This window comes from Pelobates fuscus, chromosome 5, assembly GCF_036172605.1.
Source record: "Pelobates fuscus isolate aPelFus1 chromosome 5, aPelFus1.pri, whole genome shotgun sequence".
Taxonomy (NCBI): Eukaryota; Metazoa; Chordata; class Amphibia; order Anura; family Pelobatidae; genus Pelobates; species Pelobates fuscus.
The window spans coordinates 45,782,099-45,808,582 of NC_086321.1; the positions used below are offsets into that span (position 1 = coordinate 45,782,099).

The 26,484-nt window shown below is 38.4% G+C and overlaps 1 protein-coding gene across 3 annotated transcripts in view; it reads left to right on the forward strand.

Annotated features, from left to right (window-relative positions):
• The window catches only part of FAM169A (family with sequence similarity 169 member A), a 98,642-nt gene extending 74,247 nt beyond the window's left edge, over positions 1-24,395 (forward strand). For all 3 annotated transcript variants that reach the window (XM_063453796.1, XM_063453795.1, XM_063453798.1), the window contains exons 6-13: positions 3,766-3,945; positions 6,461-6,589; positions 8,463-8,599; positions 10,348-10,396; positions 13,371-13,509; positions 14,989-15,169; positions 16,081-16,290; positions 22,283-24,395. In XM_063453796.1, the coding sequence (XP_063309866.1) occupies positions 3,766-3,945; positions 6,461-6,589; positions 8,463-8,599; positions 10,348-10,396; positions 13,371-13,509; positions 14,989-15,169; positions 16,081-16,290; positions 22,283-22,819 (1,562 nt within the window). In that variant the 3' untranslated portion in view covers positions 22,820-24,395. The remainder of the gene's footprint in view (positions 1-3,765; positions 3,946-6,460; positions 6,590-8,462; positions 8,600-10,347; positions 10,397-13,370; positions 13,510-14,988; positions 15,170-16,080; positions 16,291-22,282) is intronic.
• Positions 24,396-26,484: the final 2,089 nt, after the last annotated feature.

Below are 26,484 nucleotides of genomic sequence, written 5' to 3' on the forward strand. Positions count from 1 at the left end.
TAGCAGAAGTGACTCCGTGGATACATCACTCCAGGGTTAAACCAGCAGCAGTCGATTCTTGGCAAGTTACAGCAGATCCAGAGAATCCCTGCAAGATCCGGTTGAAACGCACTACTCAGTCGGAGTAACGAGGAATTATTGTGGATTACAAATTTTATTGTTACAGGTGTGAGTGAGAAGGCCATAATAAAGCCTGTCCGCTTACCATCACATAGTGTATAAGCCAGGAAAGTCTCGAAGGGACACCTGTGAAGATGAGCAGAACTCCATTCCCTGCAGCCCCTCACATCCTGGAAGCTGAGGCGCCATCGCACGGACGAAGACTGAGGATGACGGCGAAAGATGTGCTTTTGATAGTGTTTATTTATATGTGTTTTTATATTCAGGAAGGTAGAGGTACCGACACTCCTAGCTGTGAGGTATGCATTAAGACTACGAGAACAGGTAACCATATTTCCCAAACCCTAATTTGGCATTCACAATACGAATGTAAAGGAGATGTATCGAGATGTAGATACTTAAATATAGACTATAGTGTGTGCCATTTAGGAGTAGGAGAACCTAAGTGCTTCAGTCCGGAGTATCAGCCTCGTACAATCTGGTTGACTCTCAGGAATGGAGATCCTCAGGGGACCCTAATTAATAAAACGGTGTTAGAATCCGTACATTCTTCGGGTGTTCTGCTATTTGATGCGTGTAAAGCGATATCGAGTGGTAGAAAGCCGTGGAATGTATGTGGGGATCTTAGATGGGAGAGGACGTATGGGTCTAACGATAAATACATTTGTCCCAGTAGCAAAAATAAATATGTAAGTCCTAGATGCCCAAATAGAGATTATAACTTTTGCCCATATTGGTCTTGTGTGGGGTGGGCAACTTGGGGACAGACAGTAGACAAAGACATGATAGTGACTAAGTTGCCGACTAGCCCTTATTGTAAGTCTATGGAATGCAACCCAGTCCATATACTCATTAATAACCCCGACAAGTTCTTAGATAAGTATGGAAATTTATTTGGGTTTCAAATATACGGGACGGGTTTAGATCCTGGGACATTATTGTTTATAGGAATAGAGACTGATACGGTATCCTCCCAGACTCATCAAGTATACCATTCCTTTTACGAAGAGATGAGTATAGATAATAAGATCCCCCATAATGCTAAAAACCTGTTCATCGATTTAGCTGAAAGTATTGCCGGTAGTCTTAATGTTACCAACTGCTATGTGTGTGGAGGTACTAACATGGGAGACCAATGGCCTTGGGAAGCAAAGGAGGTAATGTCCGGTTCTGAGGCAGTTGACCAATTAATATCTACACAAGCCGATTATCATATGAGTGTTAGAGGTAAATCTGAGTGGAGATTAAAGACCTCCATCATAGGTTATGTTTGCATAGCAAGGAAAGGAATAATGTATAATACTTCTGTAGGAGAATTAACTTGTCTAGGGCAAAAAGCTTATGATGATGATACAAAGAATACAACTTGGTGGTCGGCTTCAAATGTCTCAGAACCATCAAACCCGTTTGCTAGATATGCCAATTTAAAGGACGTGTGGTTTGATCTATCCATCACATCTACCTGGAGAGCCCCAGCAAATTTGTACTGGATCTGTGGTAAGAAAGCCTATTCGGAGCTGCCACAGGACTGGGAAGGGGCATGTGTGTTGGGTATGCTCAAACCATCCTTCTTCTTGTTACCGATTGAAACAGGTGAGACTTTAGGTGTTAAAGTGTATGATGTGAATCATAGGAAGAAAAGGGGACCCATAGAGATAGGCGCCTGGGAAGATGATGAATGGCCTCCCCAGCGTATTATAGATTACTATGGGCCAGCCACGTGGGCTGAGGATGGTACCTTTGGTTATAGAACCCCTATTTATATGCTCAACCGTATTATAAGATTACAGGCGGTGGTTGAGATTATCACAAATGAGACATCACAAGCGCTCAATCTTCTAGCGAAGCATAACACCAGGATGAGGACAGCAGTCTACCAAAATAGATTAGCCTTGGATTACCTTTTGGCAGTAGAGGGAGGTGTATGTGGGAAGTTTAACCTAAGTAATTGCTGTCTTCAAATAGATGACGAAGGGCAAGCAATAGCTGAGCTTACTAGCCATATGGTTAAACTAGCGCATGTGCCTACTCAGGTATGGAAAGGGTACAATCCAAGTAGTTGGTTTGGTAGCTGGTATGAGTGGTTTGGAGGGCTTAAGGCAGTGGTAGGTGGAGTCCTACTGATTTTACTGTTGTGTCTACTCCTACCGTGTCTTATACCCTTAGTAGTTAGGTCTGTGCAAAGCCTGATAGGAAGTATAGCAGAGAGGAAGGCTGCTGCACAGATAATGGCGATTTATAAGTATAAGGCTTTAGATCAAGGAGAATCAATGCAGGAAGATGAGTGTTAAAAGATTCACATCATAAGATAAGTCTGGTCTGGTTCATGGTAACCTGAGGTATATGCAAACCAAGGTTAAGTGATGCCTCAAGTAATTGTGAAATATCAGAGGCATCAAAGGGGGGAATGTGATGTAATTCCAGTAAAATACAAGTTTAGCAGGCTAAGATTGCCACAAGGCATATGTATGTATATGTGTTTGTAGTATCAGTTAGTTAATAACACGTAGCTAAGATACTGTCATCACTGTACTGACCAGGTGCAGGAATGTAAGAACTGGAATTACGCGTCCCTCTCCTTTGTATCAGATGAGCCACGTGGTTAGACCGGATGGATGAGTTTAGACTCTATTCATTAAATAGGTTAAGGGTATGTGTGGGTGTAGTTAATTGTGGGAGGAGCTACAGTGCTATATAAGGAATGTACTCTATGTATTCAGTACTCAGACTTTGCTGTATTTTGGTGACGCTAGTCCCTCTGAGTCCCGATCGGTGATCCAATAAAGAATCTCTTCCTTCCTGAAGAAACCTGTGTCCATCTCTCTGTGCTTGGCTTCCGTCAGTTTCTCCGGTATCAATATCACACCCAGGTCTTTATAATAACCATACTGTGTGTTTATACTATATTAAAGCACACCTGCTGTATATCTTGCATGTATCTTAATATTTTATTGTGATTATATTGCATTATGGAACGTGTGCTGCATATCTTACTTGTGTAATGAACATGCTTTTTGTTAATATTGCACATGATATGATATATGACATGATATACAGATGGTCCTCATTTTACGACCTACCTATTTTACAACGGCTCCCATTTACGACCAGCTCTCTAGAGTGAGGGTAAGTGCAAGCCGTCGTGTGAACTAGAGGGATTCCCTGCTCTGGTGCGCTTGTCTATGTTTGGGGAAATTTTCATGCATACACTATAGGGTGCTGCTGGGGCCAATTTATACAACATACAAAATACACAATCCAGTGCACTCGCTTATTCACTAAACAACGATTTCAGGTCTCACAGATTGTAATAGTTTTATTTAAAAACACCTCACTTGACAAAAAAATAATAGGGGTTTAGTTACAGTATAATACATTGCATTAGCCGGCCACATCGTCCATGTACCCCATTCTTGGTAGGTCCTACTCTAGCTGCCTAATTCAGCAATAATTAATAAACATATTTTTTTGTTAATTATTGTACATGATATATATCACCTTTATCATCAATCGAGGCACACTTCCTGCAAATATTACTTAATTGTAATAATATTATTAAGTTTGAATAAGGCACCTGAGCTTTCTATATAAGCTTTGTAACAGATGTACCGTATGATTAATATGGCCGTGTGATTGTATTGCTAGGAAGTTCCTGTGCTGCATATCTCACACAAAGTTATTTGCTCCCGGTTTTGGACACCATGTATGTCAGGAAAAGGTATCATGGTAAACAATTTGGGCTGCAGGTGCTGGAGGATTTTGTGGACTCATTTACAGAAGACACCCTAGGCTTGAGATACCCATTATCATCCTGTATGTACACAGGTAAGTGTTCTTTTCTTGATTACAGTTTTGCTAATCACCTGAGCAGCCAGCAGTTTAAAAAAAAAATGATTTTTTTGTAATAATTCACCTATATTTTGAGCCAGAAAAATTGCTAGCAAATGTATAGATTTTATAAGTCAATATTTACATGTGGTCCGTCCACCACTGTATATAAGTTTACGGGATGATGTCAGAATAGATTCCAACAGGAAACTCTCCAAATCTCAGAAAATAGAGCGCATGCACTCTATTTGCCGTGATATTCCTCTAGCAAGCACATCTTATGCTTGCTGGGAAAATATAGGATCGGAGTGACACACTTCACTCTTTTTTTTTTTTTTTTAAATTCTTTATTTTGTTCGGGTGTTTCAAGGCAGTTAAGCAGAGTTAAAAGACATTCGTGTTAACAAAAACATTGCAAATATATATGAGCGGTTACGTCCTTTTGTGAATGGCCCGTTTTTACATTATATACATCTAGGAGTTTGCTAGTAGTTCCCAGGAGTGGGGGATATTAGGGTATAAAAGGTGTCGACCACCAGGTAAGGCTATGTGTATGTTGCGGTCTATCCTGTGTGCGACTGTATGTGCGATTTATAGCTCCTGTTCTTAGTGTTTTTGCCCCCTAACCTGTGGGGCTGTGGGGGGGGGGAGAGGGAGGTTTACATGTTGCTCGGTTGGTATGACTAGTCAAGAACGTGACACGGGGAGCAATGTGTGTGTTGGGCTATAGCTCTCTTAGGCAGATCTTAGTTTACCGCTGTGGGGTAGTGGCGGTGAGCAAATTGTGTAGTAATGTCGTGGGCGTATAACAAGAAAATTAAAATAGAACATTAAAAGAAGCAAAAATTAACATAACAGGAGGAAACATATCATAGGTTAGTGTCCCTTATTATGTCAGGTCAGTGAGTTACTGGAACCACTGGGTGTAAAAGGGGTGACTCTGGATACGTCCCAGGTTCGGCTTGTGTCCGTCGTTGTACTTTGGCCTTGTATTCCGAGCGCCTGGAGGAAAGCAGTTCCTTCTGTGGGGTCTTGGGCCCTGAAAGTCTTTCCATCTCGGGTGACCACCAGAGCTCTAGGGAACGACCACCTGTAGGGGAGGCCAGCATCTTGCAGTGTCTTTGTAATCGGCTGCATCGATTTGCGCCACAGTAGTGTGGCCCTGCTCAGGTCCTGGAAGAACGTGAGCGTGTGTGACTCGAATTGTAGAGGGGTCTTGCCCTTTACTGCATTGAGGAGCTGTTGTTTGTCGGCTTGAGTTTGGCAGCGTAAAATAATGTCCCGGGTGGCCGTAGCCGGTGCCTGCGATGATTTGGCAATGCGGTACATGCCGTCAAAGTTGAGTTGTTTAGCGTGTTTTGTGGACATAACGGTGGAGACTAGGCGCCTGATGAAGTGGGGAAGCTCCTCGGGTGAAAGGGCCTCTGCCACTCCGCGGATCTTGATGTTCCTGTTCCGTTCTCTGTCCTCCAGGTAGGCCAATTTGACACCTTGGTGAGCTTGAGCCGTTTGTAGGTGTTGTACGGTATCATTGATGGTGGCCAAATCCTTTTTCAGATCAGTGAGGGCCTCTTCTGTCGTTTGGACCCTGTTAGTAACCGCCTGTACTTCTGCACGTACAGTTTTAAGTTCTGCCGCAAACATTTGCTGTATGTGTACCAGCAGGTTGTGTATGTCCTGTTTGGTGGACGGTGCATTCCCATCGGGTATCGCCGCGGTCTCCGGCGTGGAGGGGGTCCCTGCTGGTGAGTCTGTGGTTGTTGCAGGGCCGGGCTGTGGCGCCCCTCTGGGCTTCAGAGTGAGTAGTTGGCCGATGTCTTGGCCCTCCCTAGGTGCAGACTGGGTCTGCTTCTGCGTTTTGCGTACCATGTCGCCGTCTGGAGGGGTTTGTCTGCAGTATTCTGTGCGGGCGTTTCCCTCTGGGCTCGTTCCGCTCCAGTAGGGGTCGATGGTCGGCCGCAGGCTTTCCACGTGGTAGGCCCGAAAGCCTCGGTGCCTGGTTTTGGCGTGCGTGGGGAAAGTGAAGGGCATCCGTTTGCTCGCTGGTACTTCCCTCTCTCATCGGTGGTGAGTCTACACCGATTTTAGCAGGTTTTGCGGTAATAAAGTTTAGTTTTGCCGTGTTTTAACACGGAGCTGTTTGGAGATGCGTCTGCCTCGGAGCTCCGCTTAGCTCCGCCCCCACTTCACTCTTTTTTGATACAAATGCATTGCTTATGAAGCCAGTTTGATGGTATCAATGGGAGGATAGTGTTGCCCCGTAGGACCAGTCTCTAAATATGGGAATGGAATATCGGCATTAACAGAGGGTGGTAAGAATGAATTAAAATCTCCTTTTGTGACTTAATAAATATTTTTTCACTAAGGAATAGCCCCTCACAAGGGATGATGTACCTGCCACGTCATACTCAAAAGATATTGGTGCAGCAAGATGGTGGGTTTGTGGGTTTGTGGCTAATGTCATGGTGAAAGCAGTGAACTTGTGGGTAACTGTTTTTGGATTGTCCCGCAGCCTGCAAGCAGTATTTAGAGAAATACCCCGGTGATCAGGAACTGCTGTGGGAGGTGGAAGGAGCTGGCCACTGGTTTCAGAGAACTCTTATCTCCAGTATACTTCAGAAGGAAACGCGAAGATTATCAGGTAGCCATTTATAGTACATAAAAAAAAAAAGTATATGTTAATGGGAAAAAATGCAATTAATATGTGACATCAAAATGGAGATGAGCAACCTCTGGGAATGGTATTGGTGGAGTGAGGGGTATAAGGAAAGTAAAGCTATAACAGCTCCCAAAGCAAATTAACAAGACACTATAGTCACCAAAACAACTTTAGTTTAATGAAGCAGTGTTGGTGTATAGAGCATGTCCCTGCAGACACAGACATAAAGCCCTAGTCACACTTCCCTGCATGTTATTTGCACAACCTTTCTTAACACTTCCTGTAAAGAGAGACTTAATATTTAAACTTCCTTTATTGCAAAGTCTTTTTAATTTACTGTTTCCTACACTCTTAATAGCTTGCTAGACCTTACAGGGGCCTCCTATATGTGATTTTTACATAGCAGGAGATAAAGACCTCTAAAGCAAGTTAACATCTGATTTTTAATGACTATAGTGTCCCTTTAATGTATCATTTATCTTTCTAATACAATATATATTTACTGCTCTAGGAGATGCTACATTTAAAGTTGAACTTTATTACTTTATGACAATTATATTATTATAATATATATTCATTGCTTTTGTAACTGTTAAGGCCAACCTGTCATAACAGGCTCACTTTAATTGAAAGTAATAATAAATGTGTATGTTTGTGTTGATGTAATTATCAGGACAGGTCAAAATAGCATATTCATTTGAAATCCAGTTTTCACCCTTTACAAACATTTTATTAAAGTTTTGAAATAATCTAAAATGATCACAAAACTCCAGGTCCAAACTGTGCCTTTAATCTCTTAATGCGCCAGGTGAAAGGACAGATGGCACAAAGTCTAAGTTGAACAAATAGCATTGTATATTGACGCTGTGTTCTCTGGCGGAACTCTGAGACCTATATAAAAAGGACAGGCTTTGCAAGACAGACTGACAGTAAAATAGAAGATTCTGTTTTCCAATTACAGTTGTAACATGTTGTTCCACAGTGTTCCTGCATGCCATTTATTTATTTATGTATTTATATGTTTTCTTTCTCCTAGTTTTGTCCTTCTATGACCTATATAAATTGCATGGATAAGAGGATTAAAGGAGCGTGGAAGTGGTGTTTAACCCCTTCACTAGTAGTTTTAACAATCCTTTGTATACTGCAACTCATTGATCGCTCTATAAATGAAAATGGCAATTTATGTAAATGTATGCAAATTCTATTTGCATTTATTAATTCATATTTTAGAACATTTTATAGATTATATGATAGTGATAGTTTGCTAAAATGATAGTTTATCTTTCAATATTTTAAGCAGTGCCTGAAGCATAAGTGTAGAAGCGCAAATACGAATTTCTGTGATAAAATAGATCATTGGTTAAACAATCATACGTTTTATATAGATTTAACAGATACAATAGTTATTAAAGGGACACTCTAAGCACTATAACCACTACAGTATTCTCCTCAAACAACATTCACCAGAGATATCGGTAAAGCCTGCCAGGTTATTGAATATATATTTGCTGCCTATTTTCTAAAAGCACACATGAAGCGATATCAGCCATCCGTGCCCATTGGATGCATGCTCTGTGTGTTTGGCTTCTAGCTTGCTTGGTTGACAATAACTGGTTTAAGATGAATGTAGATCCTTAAACATGTCAAAATCAACATTTGGTAATTGTGCTAACAGAACGAAGCAGGCAGGGTACTTGTCTGCTTTTATGTGACTTTATTTTTTTATGGTTAGTGAATTTGTCATTTTATCTATCATTATCAATTGATTGTGTTTTTATTTTTAACCATATTCTGTAGAAGAACAACTGAATTGTGTTGTGTGGTGTATGAGCCATGTATTTGTCCTTTTCCCCAGTTACCGAAACAAACAAAAATGAGGAACGCTCTGTAGTTGTTACATCGGCGCCTCCTGGTGGAAATGCAGAGCATAATGCACAGAGCATAGAGTCTCACAGCCATGATAGTGAGACTGGCTTAACGGGGGATATACAGGTAATAAATATGCTAGTTCTGCATTTGATACCAACAGGGTTATTAGCTCAATTGAGTGAGGTTGTTGGGAATTCGAAATAAATTTCAAATTTAAGACAAATTGATAGAATTATCCAAGACAGCTGTGTTTTTAGTAATTTGGCCTCAAATTTGAAATTCACTTTTAATCTCTAGCAATTCATGCAATTTAGTGTAAAAAGCTAATATTTATTTCTTATCTGCACAAATTATTTCTGGTTGTCCCACTTTCTGTAGAGAGGTACGTACAGGGAGCAATGACCATTTGTATCACTCTCTCCCCTATACCTCCCAGCAGCTTCCTGCTCAGGAAGTAAAACTAACACCGGAGTATTGCTTCTAGACATTCTACAAAAACAAGTTAGAATTTCTTCCATGGATAAACACGGGAGCAGTTGTGACTGTTTATAAGATCCTAAATGCAATCCTTTCCAGGTGGTCAGTTAAATTCTATCACTGTTGATTTTGCATTCTGGCTTTACACGTTTATAGTACTTAATTCATGGGACATTGGGGCAGGAGACACATACTCCAAACCAACCCCACTTGCACCATGGCTGCAGTAATTACCACATGTTCTACTTAAGCTTATTTAGGTTTGTTAAATCTCTACATTGTCATAGACATATCCATGCCAGCTAGGGATGCCAGCCATAACACTAAACGCATGCCTCGTTAACTAAATCTAGCCTACTTGCTATATGCTCCTTTATCGTGTCTTAAAGTATCTAACATAATGCTATATATATATCACTATGTTCTCCTATACTAAGCATCCATGAGAGAAAAATCCACGACATACAAGCAAAGTTCTCATATGTACATGTATCTATAGATGCAGCATACCCTGCTAACCTAATCACATACACGATTAAGCCTGTTAGCTAATTGATTTGTTGTTTTCTATAATCATACTGCATCTAAGTTCAAATGTGTACCAATCTTGATTCCTAACAAAAATGTGCACCCGTATTGACTATATGCCATCAATGTTCAGCTTCATGTTAAAATGTGTCTTGCTTTTGCTGTTGTGGCAAAGTGAGAATGCATGTAACCTTCAAGCACATCAAAAATAAAGAATAAAAAAAATTAAAATAAAAAATGGATAGAAATTATTTGACTCAGATGTTGTTACATTCTGCAGCTAAGTCACTGTTTGTTTTTTTGTTTATTTATTTATTTGTTTTTTATTCACAGATAGATAGCCATTACTATTTACATTGTATGCGGTTCCATAAGGCTTTTTGGTTTGTTACTTAAGGGGGCTCTGTCACCGTCTGGGTTTTTTGCATAATTTGCAAATGCTCCCATTCAGGAGAAAATTACATTGCTACTGATTGTCAAGTAGCCCGGGAGTGCAGGGGAAGGTGATTGATACTTACCTGAATCTGTCCCACGCGGGTGTGCCATGCTTTTTCTTCTGGTTTACTTTAGCTCCTGCAGCTTGATGCAATCTCAGCACCGTACTCGGCCTTTTCCCTTCAGGTGTCACTAGTTTGACAAGGCTTGACTCTCTGCCTTCTTGTTAATCTACCTTGTCTTAGTATATGTTTTGACTGGAGTGGAACTTCCGTGACATGTGAGTTTTTCATAAAGATTTTATGTTTATGTAAATACTCATTTTGGAAGGGTGGGACTGGGAGGTGACAGAGCTACTGTAAGAAGTGAACTTTTATTGTTGAGATACTGGTGCAAGACATAACAACTTAACTTTTTTCCTTTCATTTTAGGTAGAGCTTGAAGCTGGTCACACTGTTAATGATACTGGTGATTCTAAAGGTAAATAACTTGTTTAGCCTCTGTTTTCTAACTCTAAAATGTAAGCATAACTATCAGCCTTTAGGCAATAAAACACTGAAATAAGCATGTTTACAGAACAAAACAAGAAGTGATGTATAAGTCAAAAGCAAACTTGCAAAACAAAATAGTTTTGAACTCCATTCATTCTCTTGGAAGCATAGAAGAAAATCGTAAGCAGGTTAGGAAGGAAATTTACGGTGACAAAAATGTAATTATCAGCTGTGGAAGTTTAAAGATGAAATGCAGAAATCCAAACAGACTGGCCTAATGAAAATCCAATAAACCTCAAAAGTTGGGCACACAGTTATTGAATCAAACTAAAGACAATGTTTCAACTCTGCTATAGACCTCTTATCAAGTCTAACACTCTATAAAACAGTGCACATCTATATAGCAATTTAAAAACAAAATAGTTTTTACTTTGATTCTATTAAAGTCTGCTTGAAGACAGCACCTGTGTGGACCTCCGGACCTCTTTTTGAGTTTGCTGGATCTTTTAGAGTATTTGTGCTCTGGTAGAGGTGTACAGTTTTTTTCTTGTTTTGTGAAGACCCAGTATAACTGGGAAAAAAGAACAAACAATTGTAAGATTGTTAGAAGCAAAAGATATGTGTGAGTCATTCGAGAAACTTCAACTTTAAACAGTAAACTGTATATCCCAAGGAAGCTGTATGATACAAGACTGAGAAAAGGCCAAGCAATGCATGAACACACATACAACAAATACAATGAATTAAACTAGAAACTGTAGAAAAGCTACATGCTATTGAGAAAGATTTCAAGGATGATCAAATAGTGGCATTATTGCTCTGTGGCATTCCGTAGTCCTGTATTTCCCCCATAAGTGCTTTGATAAAACTGGAACAGGATTTGGGTATTTCCAGGATTTGGGGTATTTCCCCATTCTGTTCCAGTGTAGATACTGACCAAAACCTGGAAAGTTGGTATAGCTTGATGACTGGGTTGGGAACCACTAAGCCAAAAGAAAAAAAGTTCTTTCGAAGGGAAAAAATAGACTAAAAATAGCTACAAATCAACATTTACAATTATGTACCAATATATTTTGCTGCACTGTACAATAAGTACAAAAGACATGGCAGGACATCTGAAAAGGGACATTAGGAAATATGAGCTCTATAGGCAAAATATCAATAAAAGAGCTAAGTCACCAAACTGCGTAATGATGGAGAGCCCAGAAGTCTGCCTGCTGACCCGGGGAATACCTCAACCAAAATGAAGTTGGAAAGGAACGGGAACAAGAATTTCAATTTTAGTTGTATGTAAATTCAACATTGAAGAAACAGCAGAGATATTATAAAATGACTTAAAGCAACTTTGTCAGGTGTTTTTTTCTTCCCCCTTAGGCATGTCCCAAATACCTCCCTCTGCTGCCTCATTAATTTAAAACAAAGCAAAATGGCTTCCGGTTCTGCCGCCATTTTAGCTGGCAGCGTTTTTAATTTGGCTCTGTTGAAAAATTATATCTTAAAATAATAATTCTACTTGATACTTAATAATTTGCAAGTACGGTATGTATATTCTATTTTCTTCTGGTAAAACAGGCTCGCCTGGTATCATATCCATACATATGTTCTTGTGTCTCACATAAAAATATAATGTAATCACACTTTCCTGGCATTTCGTATAAAAACTGATTTATTCTTCTTGCTTCGCAAACACAAAGTCAGTCTTTACAACGTCAGTGATGTTAAATTGGTCACTAGGTGATGGTATTTTCTGGACATTCAGAGTGCGGAGACACTCTGCCCTTTCTGTTTTGTGTCTCGTTGTCTTCCTTCCACATATAATACATTATATATATATACACCACCAAAGTGGGTGTGCAAGAATTAGACTGGATGCTATGACACTGCATTGTGCAGAGTGCTGCAATACATTTCACAACCTGAGAGGTTCCTCCGAACTTGCTGCCCCCATTATCGCTACAAACTACTCCACCTTACTGATAATTCATCATTGGTTCTGCTAAACCTATCACACCTCTATGGCACTTCTCAGTAACACCTAGACTGTAGCAGGACACTTCGGTAGTAAAAGCTTGCCCCAATAACAGCTAGGTTCCTTTCTTTCTTCCTGCTCTCTGCTTTACACTTTTCTCCATTGTCATAGCTCTCGCTCCATTTTTTCCTGGTTTTCTATTTTTGCCATCTACCCTTCATTGTTTCCCTCACTCTATTTTCGCCATTTTTCTTTAAATTCTTATTCTTCTTCAGTCTGTGCAGGGCTATTAGACACGAGGTCTGGCTTGAGATCAGGAGTCGAGGTCCACATGTGAGCGGTCAGCTTCGCTTAGAAGACGTTGAATAGCTCTGTCAGTCTGCTTTCTACATTCCATCTCCCACTGCATGGGTAGGCGAGCATGGGGCAAGCGTAGTAGTGGAGCGGGATCACCCCCACCGGTCTAGAGGGGGGGGGGAGACGGGGCTGTAGTAGGATTCAGCGGTAGTCCAGTATCCGGCAAGCCAGGAGAGCGACCGCCTCTCCCGCCCAGCATCCACACTAGGCCTCAACGCGTCCTCCATTGAGTGTAGGAGCAATCCAGAGATCACTTGCTCTAGGAGAGCCCCAGTATAGCGGGATAGCGATGAGTCTCTTGTAGCTGCAAAAGTAGAGTTCCAAGGGGCAGTAAACACAGGTAAATCAGTAGTTACGTTGGGAGCTCTTTCAGAATGTGTCCGACTGCTGTGCAGGTCAGGCCCTGCCCCCAGAAATGTTTTTTTGTTTGTTTTTTTTAAGAAACAGAATTGAGAAAAAGGGAAAGTAACTTTTTAAAATAAATGTATTTTATTTTTTTGCCATATGCTCTGTCATATGACTGATGTTTGCCCTTTATGTAAAGATCTTTAACAAAACCTAAAAGGGTCTTGTTTAATAGAGAAATGCATCAAATAGTGCAAGGGATTGTGTATAATAATTTGCTTTTTTTCCCCAGAACATGAATTGACGCCTGTTTCCACTCGTACAAGAAGCAGCCAACTGAAACGCCCCAAAATTGGAAAGAGAGTTGTTGAGTCTGAACCAGAAAATGAGGACATAGAGGTCAAAAATGATACTCGGGACACATCTAAAAAGTAATTATGTTATTCATTTGGTTGCCATTGATTGTTCTCAACTTGGCCCTGAAAGAAAAACATGGAGTCAATATCTTTCTCATTCCAATCTGTTAAAGAAAAACTTCTTGGCTAAACAGGGCAGCATAAAGTATGGGTTAACTCCAACCTAGCTACGTATACAGTTATAATTAATACAATTCAATCCCAGAATGCAAAGCATGTAGCTGCTTAATGTTGGGCTGGTCAGACATTGGACTTGGTGTGTGAGTAAATAGATGGCTATTCAGTAATTAGCCTAAACATGGAAGAAGTAACTAAGTAATTTCACCTATAAAGTATTGCTACATTTTTAATTTCAGCTCTACTTTGAAAACTTATGGGCACAAGGGATGATCTAAACGCATCTGTTAAATATATAATTTTTCAAATAAAATGCAAGATATTTTGATATTTTGCCTCAAAACTCCACGCCACTATCCACCACCGTACATTTCTTTAAAGGAACAATATAGTTAACAAAACAACTTTAGCTTAATAAATCAGTTTTAGAGTATAGATCATGCCTCTGAACTTTCACTGCTCCATTCACTGCCATTTAGAAGTTAAATCACCTTTGTTTCTGTTTATGCAGCCTTAGCCACATCTCCCCTGGTTGTGACTGACACACAGCCTGCATTAAAAAAAATGGTTTGATTTTCAATCAGATGTAACTTGCTTGAAAAGTTTTTATCTCCTGCTCTGTACATTTAACTTTTATTGCATACTGGAGGCTCCTGTACGGTCTAGCAAGCTATTAACAGAGCAGGAGATAAGAAAATCTAAATTAAACAGAATTTTAAATAAATTAAGTGTACACATTAGATGACTCTTTACAGGAAGTGTTTAGAAAGACTTTGCAATTCACATGCAGGGAGGTGTGACTAAGGCTGTATAAACAAAATGATTTAACTCCTAAATGGCAGAGAATTGAGCAATGAGATTGCAGGGGTATGATATATACACCAAAACGGCTTCATTAGGCTAAAGTTGTTTTGGTGACTATAGTGTACCTTTAAAATTATTGACAGGGTTTTCCAAATGCAAATCAATGAAAAAAATGCTATGCATTCATGTGTGCTTAAATTAATGTATACTTATGGCGTCTTTCATTTGTGCAAACAGATTTCATTCATTTTACAGTTACTGTATCTTGAATGACGTGCACATGCTTATATAAATGAATAAATGACCCAGGATTGACTGAGAAATCTCAGACACAACCTATGTTGATGTAGAAGATGGCAGAGACAGGTAAATTAATTGGAAAAATACTGCATACTGCAATCTGCTAGTGCAATAAGAAAGGGTTAGTATCTTCACTTTGGAGTGACTGAGCATCCCTTTAAAACTTTAAAAATAAATCTTAGTTGTATCTCAAATTCTAAGCCGTATCTGGGCATGCAGACGGCCTGTATAATGGTAATGACACTTTTCATGCCATGCGTTCTTTGTCTGCAGGCTGGAATCAAAAGAACAAATAGTGGAAAACTTTAAGGAACTCATACAGCAACTAGCAGAAGATAAAGACGATAATGAAATGGCTAAGCTTCAAGAAGAAATATCTGCTAAACCAGTGGAACAGATATTTGAAGAAACTCAGGACATCCAAAAAATACAAGACAGCTTGGAGAATAAACAGGTAGCAGAACTTAAGTAATGTAGTCCGAATAGTCACGTTTGAATATGGTTTAAAAGCTATGGCTTGTAAGTCTGTAATATTTGTGAAATACGTTTCCCATGATGCATGATGTCCAGTGAGCATTTAGTGTAACGGTTTGCGGGCCAACATGGCAAATACGATTTGTTTACAAACAGCTGTAGTTCCAATGCTAGAATTCTATGGTAGATCTTTGTAAGTGACCACCCACACTTGCTTTAGAACGTACAGCTTCTACTTTCTCCCATTCTTTGATGATTATCAAACCAAGCTACATGTAACCAATTCCGTGCATTGGGTTATGGACAATAATAAGGCATTGCAAAAAATAATGTTTACTACAATAAAGAATTCTCCAGTGCATACGTGTTGTTCCTAGGCAGACATCAAAAAGTGGTTTTCATAGTTAACATAGTTAACAGGACATTTTAGTTCAGTTACATCATTAATTATGCAGATATTGCACTGCATACCTTTATACTTGGTTCTGAGAAAGATAAAAATGTCCCTTACATTTAGAACCGTAAGACTCCGGTCATCGAGAGTGTGAATTTATTACAACTAATCATTAGCCACTAATGTACATGCATACTGTGTGTTCTATTCTGTTATTTTTTATCAAATGTAATCCATTTCAGTGAAAAGCAATATATTTGATAAAGTATTATAAGTATTAAGAACCCTACATTCAGTTGAACACATACCTATTTATTTGTATTCTTTGTAAAATACAGGACTTCACTCTATTTTGTTTCTTTTCTTGACATATATTTATATTGACGCTTTATATTGACTATACACATGAAAATCTATACCAAGAAACTCAAATTCCAATAATCACGTAAGACAATTATTTTTATTGTTCATACTCTGTCTGTTTTTCTTTATTTCAGGACACAGAGATAGAGCCAGTAAACGGTGATATAACAAAAGAATTGTTTCCGTCTGCGTCTGATATTGTGGAAGCGCAGGAATTAGCCAGCGAGACACAGGATACCGAGTCTAATTTGGAGCCTGCAGATACAGATGAGAAATCCCTGACTACCCTTGTTTCGGTCAGCATGGACCTAGAAAAATCTTTTGAAGATTCATTTACTGATCAGGTGATCAAAAAAACAAGAATGTAATATAAAAAAAAAAAATGTGTGAAGCAGGCAGTATTTTGTTGTCTAGTTTCTTCTGCGACAGCAAAGGTCAGCTGAATACTGACTGAGCACAAGTATAATTTATCAACACTTAGAAAGCTGGTTGATGGCTAATCCAGTTCTAGATCATAGCTGCCACACAGCTTTGGTGCCCTATGGAACAAGCAATTTTGGGACTGTCCTACTGAAGCTGTGATTGTTAAAAGGTCTGATAACTACAAATGGATAGAAACATATACATATAAGTGTGCACGTGCATGTGTGTGAACAAATACCAGTATTTGCCACAGTGAGGGGAAAAAGTATTCGATCCCCTGCTGATTTTGAACGTTTGCCCACTGACAAAGAAAAGATCAGTCTATAATTTTTATGGTAGGTGTATTTTAACAGTGAGAGACAGAATAACAAAAAAAAAAAAAAAAATCCAGAAAAACGTGTGTCAAAAAAGTTATAAATTGATTTTCATGTCAATGGGTGAAATAAGTATTTGATCCCCTATCAATAAGCAAGATGTCTTTCTTTTTTTTTTTATTACATATTTATTCTTTATGAATTTATTTTTTTATAAATATACAATCACAATACAATACAATACAACAAAGACATAGTTATGTGTTTATAATAAAAAAAAAAAACAATAATATTATGACTTCTTGTATAACCATTGCTTTAACCCATTGCTTATATTCTAACTTCAAGTATTACCTCACATAACGGACACATAACATCACAAAACATCATTTGGCATTCTATATAACTTGTCTTAACGTTTCCCTGCGAATGGCACTAGAGTGTCTAGGGATTCAATATATCTTATTACCTTTTGACTTAAAGTGCATTATACTAGTTTATTCTATGCAGGGAAATAAATTAAAAAGATTAGATCTGTTGTATTTTAATCAACCATTCCTTCACCCTTTTCCTATTTGCTGGTATAATTCCCATTTCCATTTTTTTACTGATATATCAGTTGTTCTTTAACTAGGTCCTAGCATGGAACCTTAAAATATTTACAATTCCCTGCCACCATTAATTTTGCAGCCAAAAATATGTGTATAACTAGTGCAGAAAATTGACCAAAGAGTTGATGTATATTTAGATGTAATACAAAAATACTCAATCTCAATATCGGTCAGCTTTTTTATTTTTATGGCCAACATACTCCAAAAAAGAAATATTGACCCACATTCCGACCAGATATGTATCAACCCTCCTTTGTGGATATCACATCTCCAGCATCTGTCAGAAATATTTAAATGTATTTTTGCTAATTTGCTTGGTGTTAGGTACCACCTGTACCTTATACTGTACCTCGGATAAATTAAGACAATGTATATTCTTAGAAACAATAGCTAAGGATCTTTTCCATTCTTCATAACTTATATTAGTATTTGTCTTTCTCCCATTTTGTTAATTGTGAAACGGATAAGACTTTCAGAATCTCTTTCATATAGGTCTAGACAGCTTGACACCAATTTCTTTATAACATTTCTATTTTTTATTTTATTTTCTAGTTTTGATTGTTTGTTTTATCTTTAAGTACATGATCATTAAGATATCCTTTTACCCTTATAAATGCAAAAATGTCTTTGCTATCCATTTTGTATTCCATCTTTAAATAGTCAAAGGCTTTGATTTTATCATTTTTTACTATATCATCAATTTCATTAATACCAAGAATAATCAATTTCTGTATGTTTAGGTCCGTCATGTCACTATTTAGTTGACGTGAGGGGAGACTAGAGGTTATTTTATCTTGTATTTCTAAATCCTTTCTAAGCTTGTTCCATATGGTTAATATATTGTTTAAAATTAAGCTATTGGAATTGAAACTATACCTAGATTTATTTTTACCCCTATTTGTCCAGAATAAAGTACTTATTTCCCCTTTCTTATTTCCTTTACTATATAATAATTCTTCCATGTTATAGCATATTTGGTTCTTTGCATTTTCAGATTGAGTGATAATTGCTTGTGCAATATTACATGCTTTCCAAGTTTGTTGTAACTGTGGAATACTCAGGCCTCCTTGGCTGAACTTTAGGGCCAATCTATTAGAACTAACACGTGGGTGTTTCCCTGCCCAAATAAAATTGTTAAAAATTGATTGGACCAGGGTCAACCAGCTATCTGGGCAATGTACAGGTACCATGCGGAAGGGATAAACCCATTTTGGATAAATTTATGCTTTTATTCTAGGAATTCTTCCTCACCATGATACCTCCACATTCTTCCATTTATTAAGTGTTTTACTCATATATTTCAGCAAAGTTAGTAAATTTAGCTCCATCATTCTAATTGGCTAATTGGTCATTTCTATTCCCATAGAGTCAAGAACATTTCTAGTACAATCAAAACCCAATTTTTTTTTTTTTTTTTTTTTTTTTACTATTTTTGGTAAATTAAACGAAAATGCAGCAGATTTACTTAAAGGATTACTATAGGGTCAGGAACGCAAACATGTATTCCTGACCCTATAGTGTTAAAACCACAATCTAGCCCCCCTTGGCCCCTCATGCCTCCATAAATATAGCAAAATCTTACTGTATTCAATCCTAAAGCTGTAGATCTGCATGCTGTTTGCCTCAGAAAAACAAGCTGTCTGCTGACATCATCAGAAGTGATGGCCTAAACCAATCACAATGCTTCCCTATAGGATTCCCTGAGACTGATAAGGAGGCAGATCAGGGGCAGAGCCAGCACAATTCAAACACAGCCCTGGCCAATCAGCATCTCCTCATAGAGATGAATTGAATCAATGAATCTCTATGAGGAAAGCTCAGTGTCTGCATGCAGAGGGAGGAGACACTGAATGTTTGGATGCATTTTAGGCAGCCATGACCCAGGGAGGATCTCTAACAGCTATCTGAGGAGTGGCCAGTCAAGTTATCACTATGCTGTAATGTAAACACTGCAGGTTCTCTGAAAAGACATTGTTTACAGCAAAAAGCCTGAAGGTAATGATTCTACTCACCAGAACAAATGCAATAAGCTGTAGTTGTTCTGGTGACTATAGTGTCCCTTTAATGAATATGTACATGTAAACACACATATTGACTGGCATTTAATAGCCTGTGTAGGTAGCACACACAAAATTAAGTCAGACTGGAGAATATATTGGACATAAAAAAGCTGTTTTTTTATAATGAATGAATTACAGGCATAACTGCATTGAACTTGTACAATGCAATGTAAATATAAGCAGCAACGTATGAAGCCCTGTAAGCCATGCTTATGGGATGGTTGAACATTTTATAATAGATACCAGCACAATTATTTTTCATCCTTAGTCACATACACAAATAGGGTTTATTTACTAAATGGACAAAAGAGCCGAGATGCAAATATAGTTGAGTTGGCAGTTTTCCAGTTAGAGTATATTGTCCACATGATTGCATATCCCTCGTCAGAGTTCCACAGTGTCTGATCTAATAACTAACATCTAATAACTAACTAGTGAAAAGCCTTTACTTGCAGTTACTAAGAGCTACCTGGGATTGCTTTTATCATTTTCATTTGTTAATATTGTAAACAAGGACTTGCATGAACAAGAGATAAGTGAGTGACTACACAATTCAGAAACACCGTATAGAATAATTAACCGTATAGAATAATTATAGAATAATTAACACATACATACCAGAAAATAAATGTGTCCTCTCTTGTTTTCTTTTAATATACAGGTATACAGTTGTTTACTGATATTATATGCAATTGTAATCAAAATGATTCAACCCCCACGGAAAATTAGGTTTATTGACAACATTAACAGACTTTTAGCTGTTTGTAATGAACAAATCAAACAGGCGAATGCTTCAAGTGGTCTCCCCAAATTCAACTGAATATGCCATTTATAACTTCTCCAGATTCAAAATTACTCAACCCCTTTATGGCAAGCATCTTTAGTACTGTAGTAGAGCACCCTTTTGTTGTTATGTGTGTATACATGTACATATGAAGCAAATGAGATGCATTACCAGAAACCAACTTCTGACAGTGTTCCTGAGGAATCTTAGCCCATTGCTTATGAGCAATGGCCTCCAGTTCAGTAATGTTCTTGGGTTTGTGTGCTGCAGCCGCCTTCTTCAAATCCCACCAGAGATTTTCTATTAGGTTCAAGGCAGGTGACTGTGATGGCCACAGTAGAATTTTCCAGGACTTCTTCTGCAACCAAACCTTGGTGTAATTTGAGGTATGCTTGGGATCATTGTCTTGGTGGAAGGACTAATGATGCCCAAGCTTCAGCTTCCTCACATACGGCATGGAGTTTTCTCCTAGAATTTCCTGATATCTCAATGAATTCATTTTGCCTCCTACTCGCTGCAGGTTTCCAGTGCCAGAGGATGCAAAATTAGCATCACCGAGCCACCACAATGCTTAACTGTAGGCAGATTAGTCTTTTCAGCGTATGCTTAACTTTTCCTCCAAACATACTGTTGATTCATTGGACGGAAAAGTTCCAGTTTTGTTTCATCGCTCCACAGAACAGAATCCTAAAACTTCTGTGGCTTGTTTATATGATTTATTGTGCTTTTGGGTCAATAGTGATGTACGTCTTGGAGTTCTGGCATGGAAACCTTTTGCGTTTAGTAAGCGCCTTACTGTGCGCACTGAAACCTAAGTGCCTGTTGCCATGAGGTCTTGCTGCAGATCATTTGAAGTCATTTGAGAGTTTTTCACAATCTGCCTTATCAGAAATCTGGTTTCAGCCATTGATAGCTTCCGTTTTTTGCCACTTCCAGGTAGTGTAACCACTGTTCCTTTAACTTTGAACTTGCGAACTATGCCTCAAACAGTATCTCTAGGAACATTCAGTGCCTTCGCTATCTTTTTGTATCCTGTTCATTATTTGTGAAGGGTTATGATCTCTTCTCTTAACTTTATGGACCATTCTTTTGACTTTTGACCATATTTCTAACATAAAGTCAAATGTGACATTCAACAAACCCCTAGCCAGTTCAGGTATTTCACGTGTTCCAGCTTAAGCACACCTGGTGCAAGTAATGATGCCCTTGCTTAGTTGCATCAGGCGTGCTTGAGACACCTGGTTTGCATATTTGTGCTGTTGTAAAGGAATTTTTTCAGGGGGTTGAATAATTCTGAGACTAGAGAAGTCATTATAAGTTGCATTTTTACTTGACTGTGGGGAAACCAGTTGGCGCATTCGTTGTGTTGAGCTATTTAAATTGCTTTTGTTTGATTTGTCTACTGTAAATAGCTTAAAGTCTGTAAATGTTTTCACTAAACCTGATTTTCAATAAGGGTTGAATAATATTTATTTACAACTGTATGTTAAAGAGACATAGGCACCAAAACAACTTTAGTTTAAAAGAAGAAGTTTTGGTGTATAGATCATATCCTTGCAGGCTCAGTGTTCAATTCTCTGCCATTTAAGCCTAAGTCACACCGCCCTGCATGTGACATCCTAAACAGTTCTCATAAAAAGAGATCTAATGTCTAAATCTCCTTTCTTGCACATACTTTTTAATTTAGAACGTATAATCTCCTGCTCTGATAAAAGCTTGCTAGACCACGCAGGAGCTTCATGTGTGTGAATAAAATAAAATTTACCGAACTGGAGATAAAATGTCTAAAGTAAGTTAACATCTGATTGAAACTCAAACTATTTTTTTTTCATGCAGGTTGTGTGAGTCACAGCTAGGGAGGTGTGGCTAGGGCTACATAAACAGGAACAAAGTGATTGAACTCCTAAATGACAGTGAATTGAGCAGTGAAATTGCAGGGGAATGATCTATACACCCAAACTGCTTCATTAAGTTAAGGGTGCTTTGATGCCTATAGTATCTCTTTAATGTAAGCATATTTCACAGCAGGATTGTGGCAGTTTCTTGGCCGCTGGTTGGTTCTTCAATGTACGATTAGTTGCGTAATGAGACATTTGTGCTGCACAGAGTGGTAACTGGAATTTCTTTAATTTTTTTTATCACAGGTTCTAAATACAGAAGAGATGGAAACTTCAGAACATGGAACCATGACAGCTGGAATGGTGAACACAGACGTGAGAGAAGATGACTTTAGAGAGAGTTTAGAGGTCAAAGGCACAGAAGAGACTGTCCCAGTGCAAAGTGGAGACTTCTCTGACAACTGTCTTACCACTTTTGAGCCAACTCAAACTGCAGACACCACACCTGATGATATGTCAGCCTTGTATACAGGCCCCCAAGGAGAGCCAGTCATTAACGTCACAGAGGAAGCACTGCCAGTTCTTCGGCAAGGCCCTTTACTTGTGGTGGAACTTGAAGATGTAGCTTTCCAACAATCAGATGTACAAAAGAGCCATTCTGGAGAATCCACTGTGGAGACGGATCAGTCAGATGTTTCAGCACAAAAATCGGTGGAGATTGGTGGAGAAAGTAGCTCTGAGGAAGCAGAAACAGAGACCCCAGTAATAGAGAGAAGGGGTTTGCGCAGAAAGGCAAGGGGGATCAAAGGACCCGCAAAGAGAAGAACCAAATTATCAGTTTAGAACCATTGATAGATTGTTATTCACACAATATTTGTAAAACAGAATAATCTAGAATTTTTTAAAAAGTTCTAAGAAGTTATTCGGTATAGGTCACAGGCATTTGTAATTGTACAATTTTAAAGTTTTCTGGTTGATGTTAAATGCTCTTTTTGTGGTTCTTTGATTTATGTGTTTCTTTTTCTGTGAGTTTACCCATATTCCCAATGTACCCGTTATATAGACTAAACAAGCCTATAGCACAACTACCGATCAAACTGATAATGTGAGTGGTCTGTTCTAAGTACAAGACTTGAAGCAGGGGTAGCCATCAGGTTGCTCAGCAGAGTTTGACAGTTATCATTCCACTGCTGTAACGCTATCTATCGGAACCCTGTGGATTTAGCCTACATTCTCAGAGAAAATTATTTGAAAGTCATCTCATCTCCTGTTACTTTCTGCAAACATTTTGAAAGGTTTTTGTGACTACAAAGTTTGTCAGTAGGTGGGCACACTGTATAAGTACGCACGCTAAAATATGCGCTATTTGTTTTTAAGAAAGCTACTTTTCTGGTAATTTACGAGCAGAATACAAACATTTTACCTACTGACCTTCACAATCATGTGTAAGCAGTAATATTGCTGATATTGCATTCTTCAGAAAATGAGTCAGCCATAAATATCGGTGGAAATCAGGGCTTGACGTTGCCACAAATTAGACATATTTCAATTTATATGTCAAAAACTATTTTGGGCAGGTTTTGAAAATGAAAAGTCATAATGCTCCACTTTGTAGAGAAATTTTGTTTCTGTATTGAAGAGGGATATATTTACAGTTATCTGTTCCATTGAGGGATTGTCGTTTGAAATGTTCTTTGCATAACTCAGTTCAAATAACGTTTCCCAAAATTTTAGAATACTACGTATATCTGTAATAACTGTATGAAGATCTGGAAGTTTTATCTCATCAAGGAGGTATCTTGGAGTTGCAAAATATTTTCCAAAATCTTTGTGACCGCTGCTGTTACGAAAAGTATGTGCTAAGACAGTCAATAAGGGCCCGAGGTTTTGACAGATTATCTGCTTAGCACATAGCATTATACTTGAAACGGGAAGATATAATATTGGTTCAATTACCTAATACTTTTGAGTGCCATATGGAAGTCCATATTGCTATAATTATTTTATTCAGTGTTATTAAAACAATAGCAAAGATCTTTAAATAAACAACAAAGTTTTGGACAGTATTTAACATTCTATATTACAGTGCAAATAACATTTATATTAAGAGAGCCACTTCAACTTTGACAGAACCGTTTATTATGGGTGATATTGCTCATTACATGAAAAAAAATCATTTTGTTTGGCTTAGAAAAGTACATGAATATTATGGTTCAATTTTTCCATATTTCTATAAGCTATGTTATAGAGGTATGATGTTAATAGTGTTATTTTAAATCTACAGTTTAATTAAACAAATGTTTTTAGATTTGCTTTTAAAATGTTTGTGTTTTTCATAATTTTGCAGTAGATGTGTTGCGGAATGTGTGAGATGATGAAAGTGTCAAATGTCTCGGCAGATCTGTACACTTTTCCGTGACTTACCTTCAGCAGTGCCAGGTTTAATTGGGTGATATGCTTTGTATTTCTTAATGAAACAGCAAAAAGTAGCCAACTTAAATCCGAACGGAAGAATTTAGGCAAAAAAGTTTTTAAAAAATCCTTTGGCCACCTAAATCGTGGAGTTCGATTTTTGATCAACACTAAACCCCTATGTGTCATTTTTAAACCTGTGCTACATGGTGTGAGACTTGCTAACCTGCAGATAGTCTGTATCCTACTTTGTAATTCACTGGAACCCAGTTTGCTCACTCCCAGAAATTTACTTGAAGCGTTAAGACATTTTTGTATGGTTTCTGTATTTTGTATACGGTTTTTTATGTGGTTGAAAAACATCAGCGTAATCCCCAATTACAACCAATAAATAATATAATACATGTTTTCATAATTCTATAAGTGGATCCGTTCTTAATAAGATCACAGATAGTGTGTTCTATAATGATAGATGGAATAACAAACACACATTTAGTTAATATATTGTATCTTGATAGTAAATAACTTTTTTTTTATTCCCATTACATGGTGGATCATGTGGGATGTCAAGTTTAGTCATTCATTTTAAATTGGTTTCATGAACAACTGTGAGCAACCCCCACCTAGCAGGAGGACTTGTGATGGAACATGAAAGGCACACTCTAAATACCAAAACAACTTCAGCTTAATGATGCAGTTTTGGTCTACAGATCTTGCCCCTGCAGTCTCACAGCTCAATTATCTGCTTTTAAATCACTCGTGGTTCTGTTTATGCAGCCATAGCAATACCTCCCATGGCGGTGACTCACACAGCAAACCTGAAAATGTTGTTTCATTTAGAATTAGATGTGACAGCACAGTGTGTTTACTATAGCAGTTTTTATCTCCTGCACTGTTAATTAAACTTTAAGCACACACAGGAGGCTCATATAGGATCTAGCAGGCTATTAACAGAGCAAGAGATAAGAAATTCTACATTAAAGAGAATGTCACTTCTAAATGGCAGAGAATTAAGTAGTTAGACTCCATGGGCATGATCTATACACCATAAATATTACATTGAAGAGAAAGTTGTTTTAGTGCCTATAGTGTCTTAAAGTAGCCTATTGGTAACTCTCCACATGTAATGCCAGCACCAAGCAGTGCAAAATACACGTGTAGAGTTCAGCGCACACAGGAAATGCAGGTAATGGTAATTTCAAATCATCACTGTGGATTTGGTTACATCATAAGAATATTTAAAGAACCACTATAGGCACCCAGACCACTTCAGCTTAATGAAGTGGTCTGGGTGCCAGGTCCATCTAGGGTTAACCCTGTCTGCTGTAAACATAGCAGTTTCATATGGGTTAATCCAGCCTCTAGTGGCTGTCTCATTGACAGTTGCTAGAGGCGCTTCCGACTGTGATTTTCACAGTGAGAAGAAGCCAGCGTCCATAGGAAAGCATTGAGAATGCTTTCCTATTGACTGACTGCGCACGCGGCTCTGGCCGCGCATGCGCATTCAGCCGATGACGTCGGAAGGAGGAGAGTCCCCAGCCCCGAGGGAACCCGGCGCTGGAGAAAGGTAAGATTATAACCCCTTCCTCCCCCTAGAGCCCCGCGGAAGGGGGGCTATGAGGGTGGAGGAGACCCATTAACATTAAAGTGCCAGGAAAACGAGTTTTTACTTTTTGGTTATAAATTGAGGTAATGCATTAATTAATGGAATGCATTACAAATGTGTATTTTCATTTAAGTAGATCGAAACACCCAACACACACTGTTTTCCATATTCTGGTCTTTAGACTCAATATCTCTTGGGGTAGTAACCCTGGTCCAATGCTTGTTGTTCGTTGCAATCACAAAGAAGGAACATCCTGGAAATGTATGGACACATTCAGCCTAACTCCTTAAGTTTGTGGCATAACCTCAGCAAATTCTGCTCATTGATTGCTATGTAGTATATCTTCCAACCAGTCAGGGTTCTTCAAGCATGTAGGGGTTATTGTTGAGGTGGTGTATTTTTATTTTTAATACAATTGATCACTGGGTAGTGTTGCAGAACATATGGGCACTTTCATTATCTAGGAAGTTACATCAACTGGATGACTATT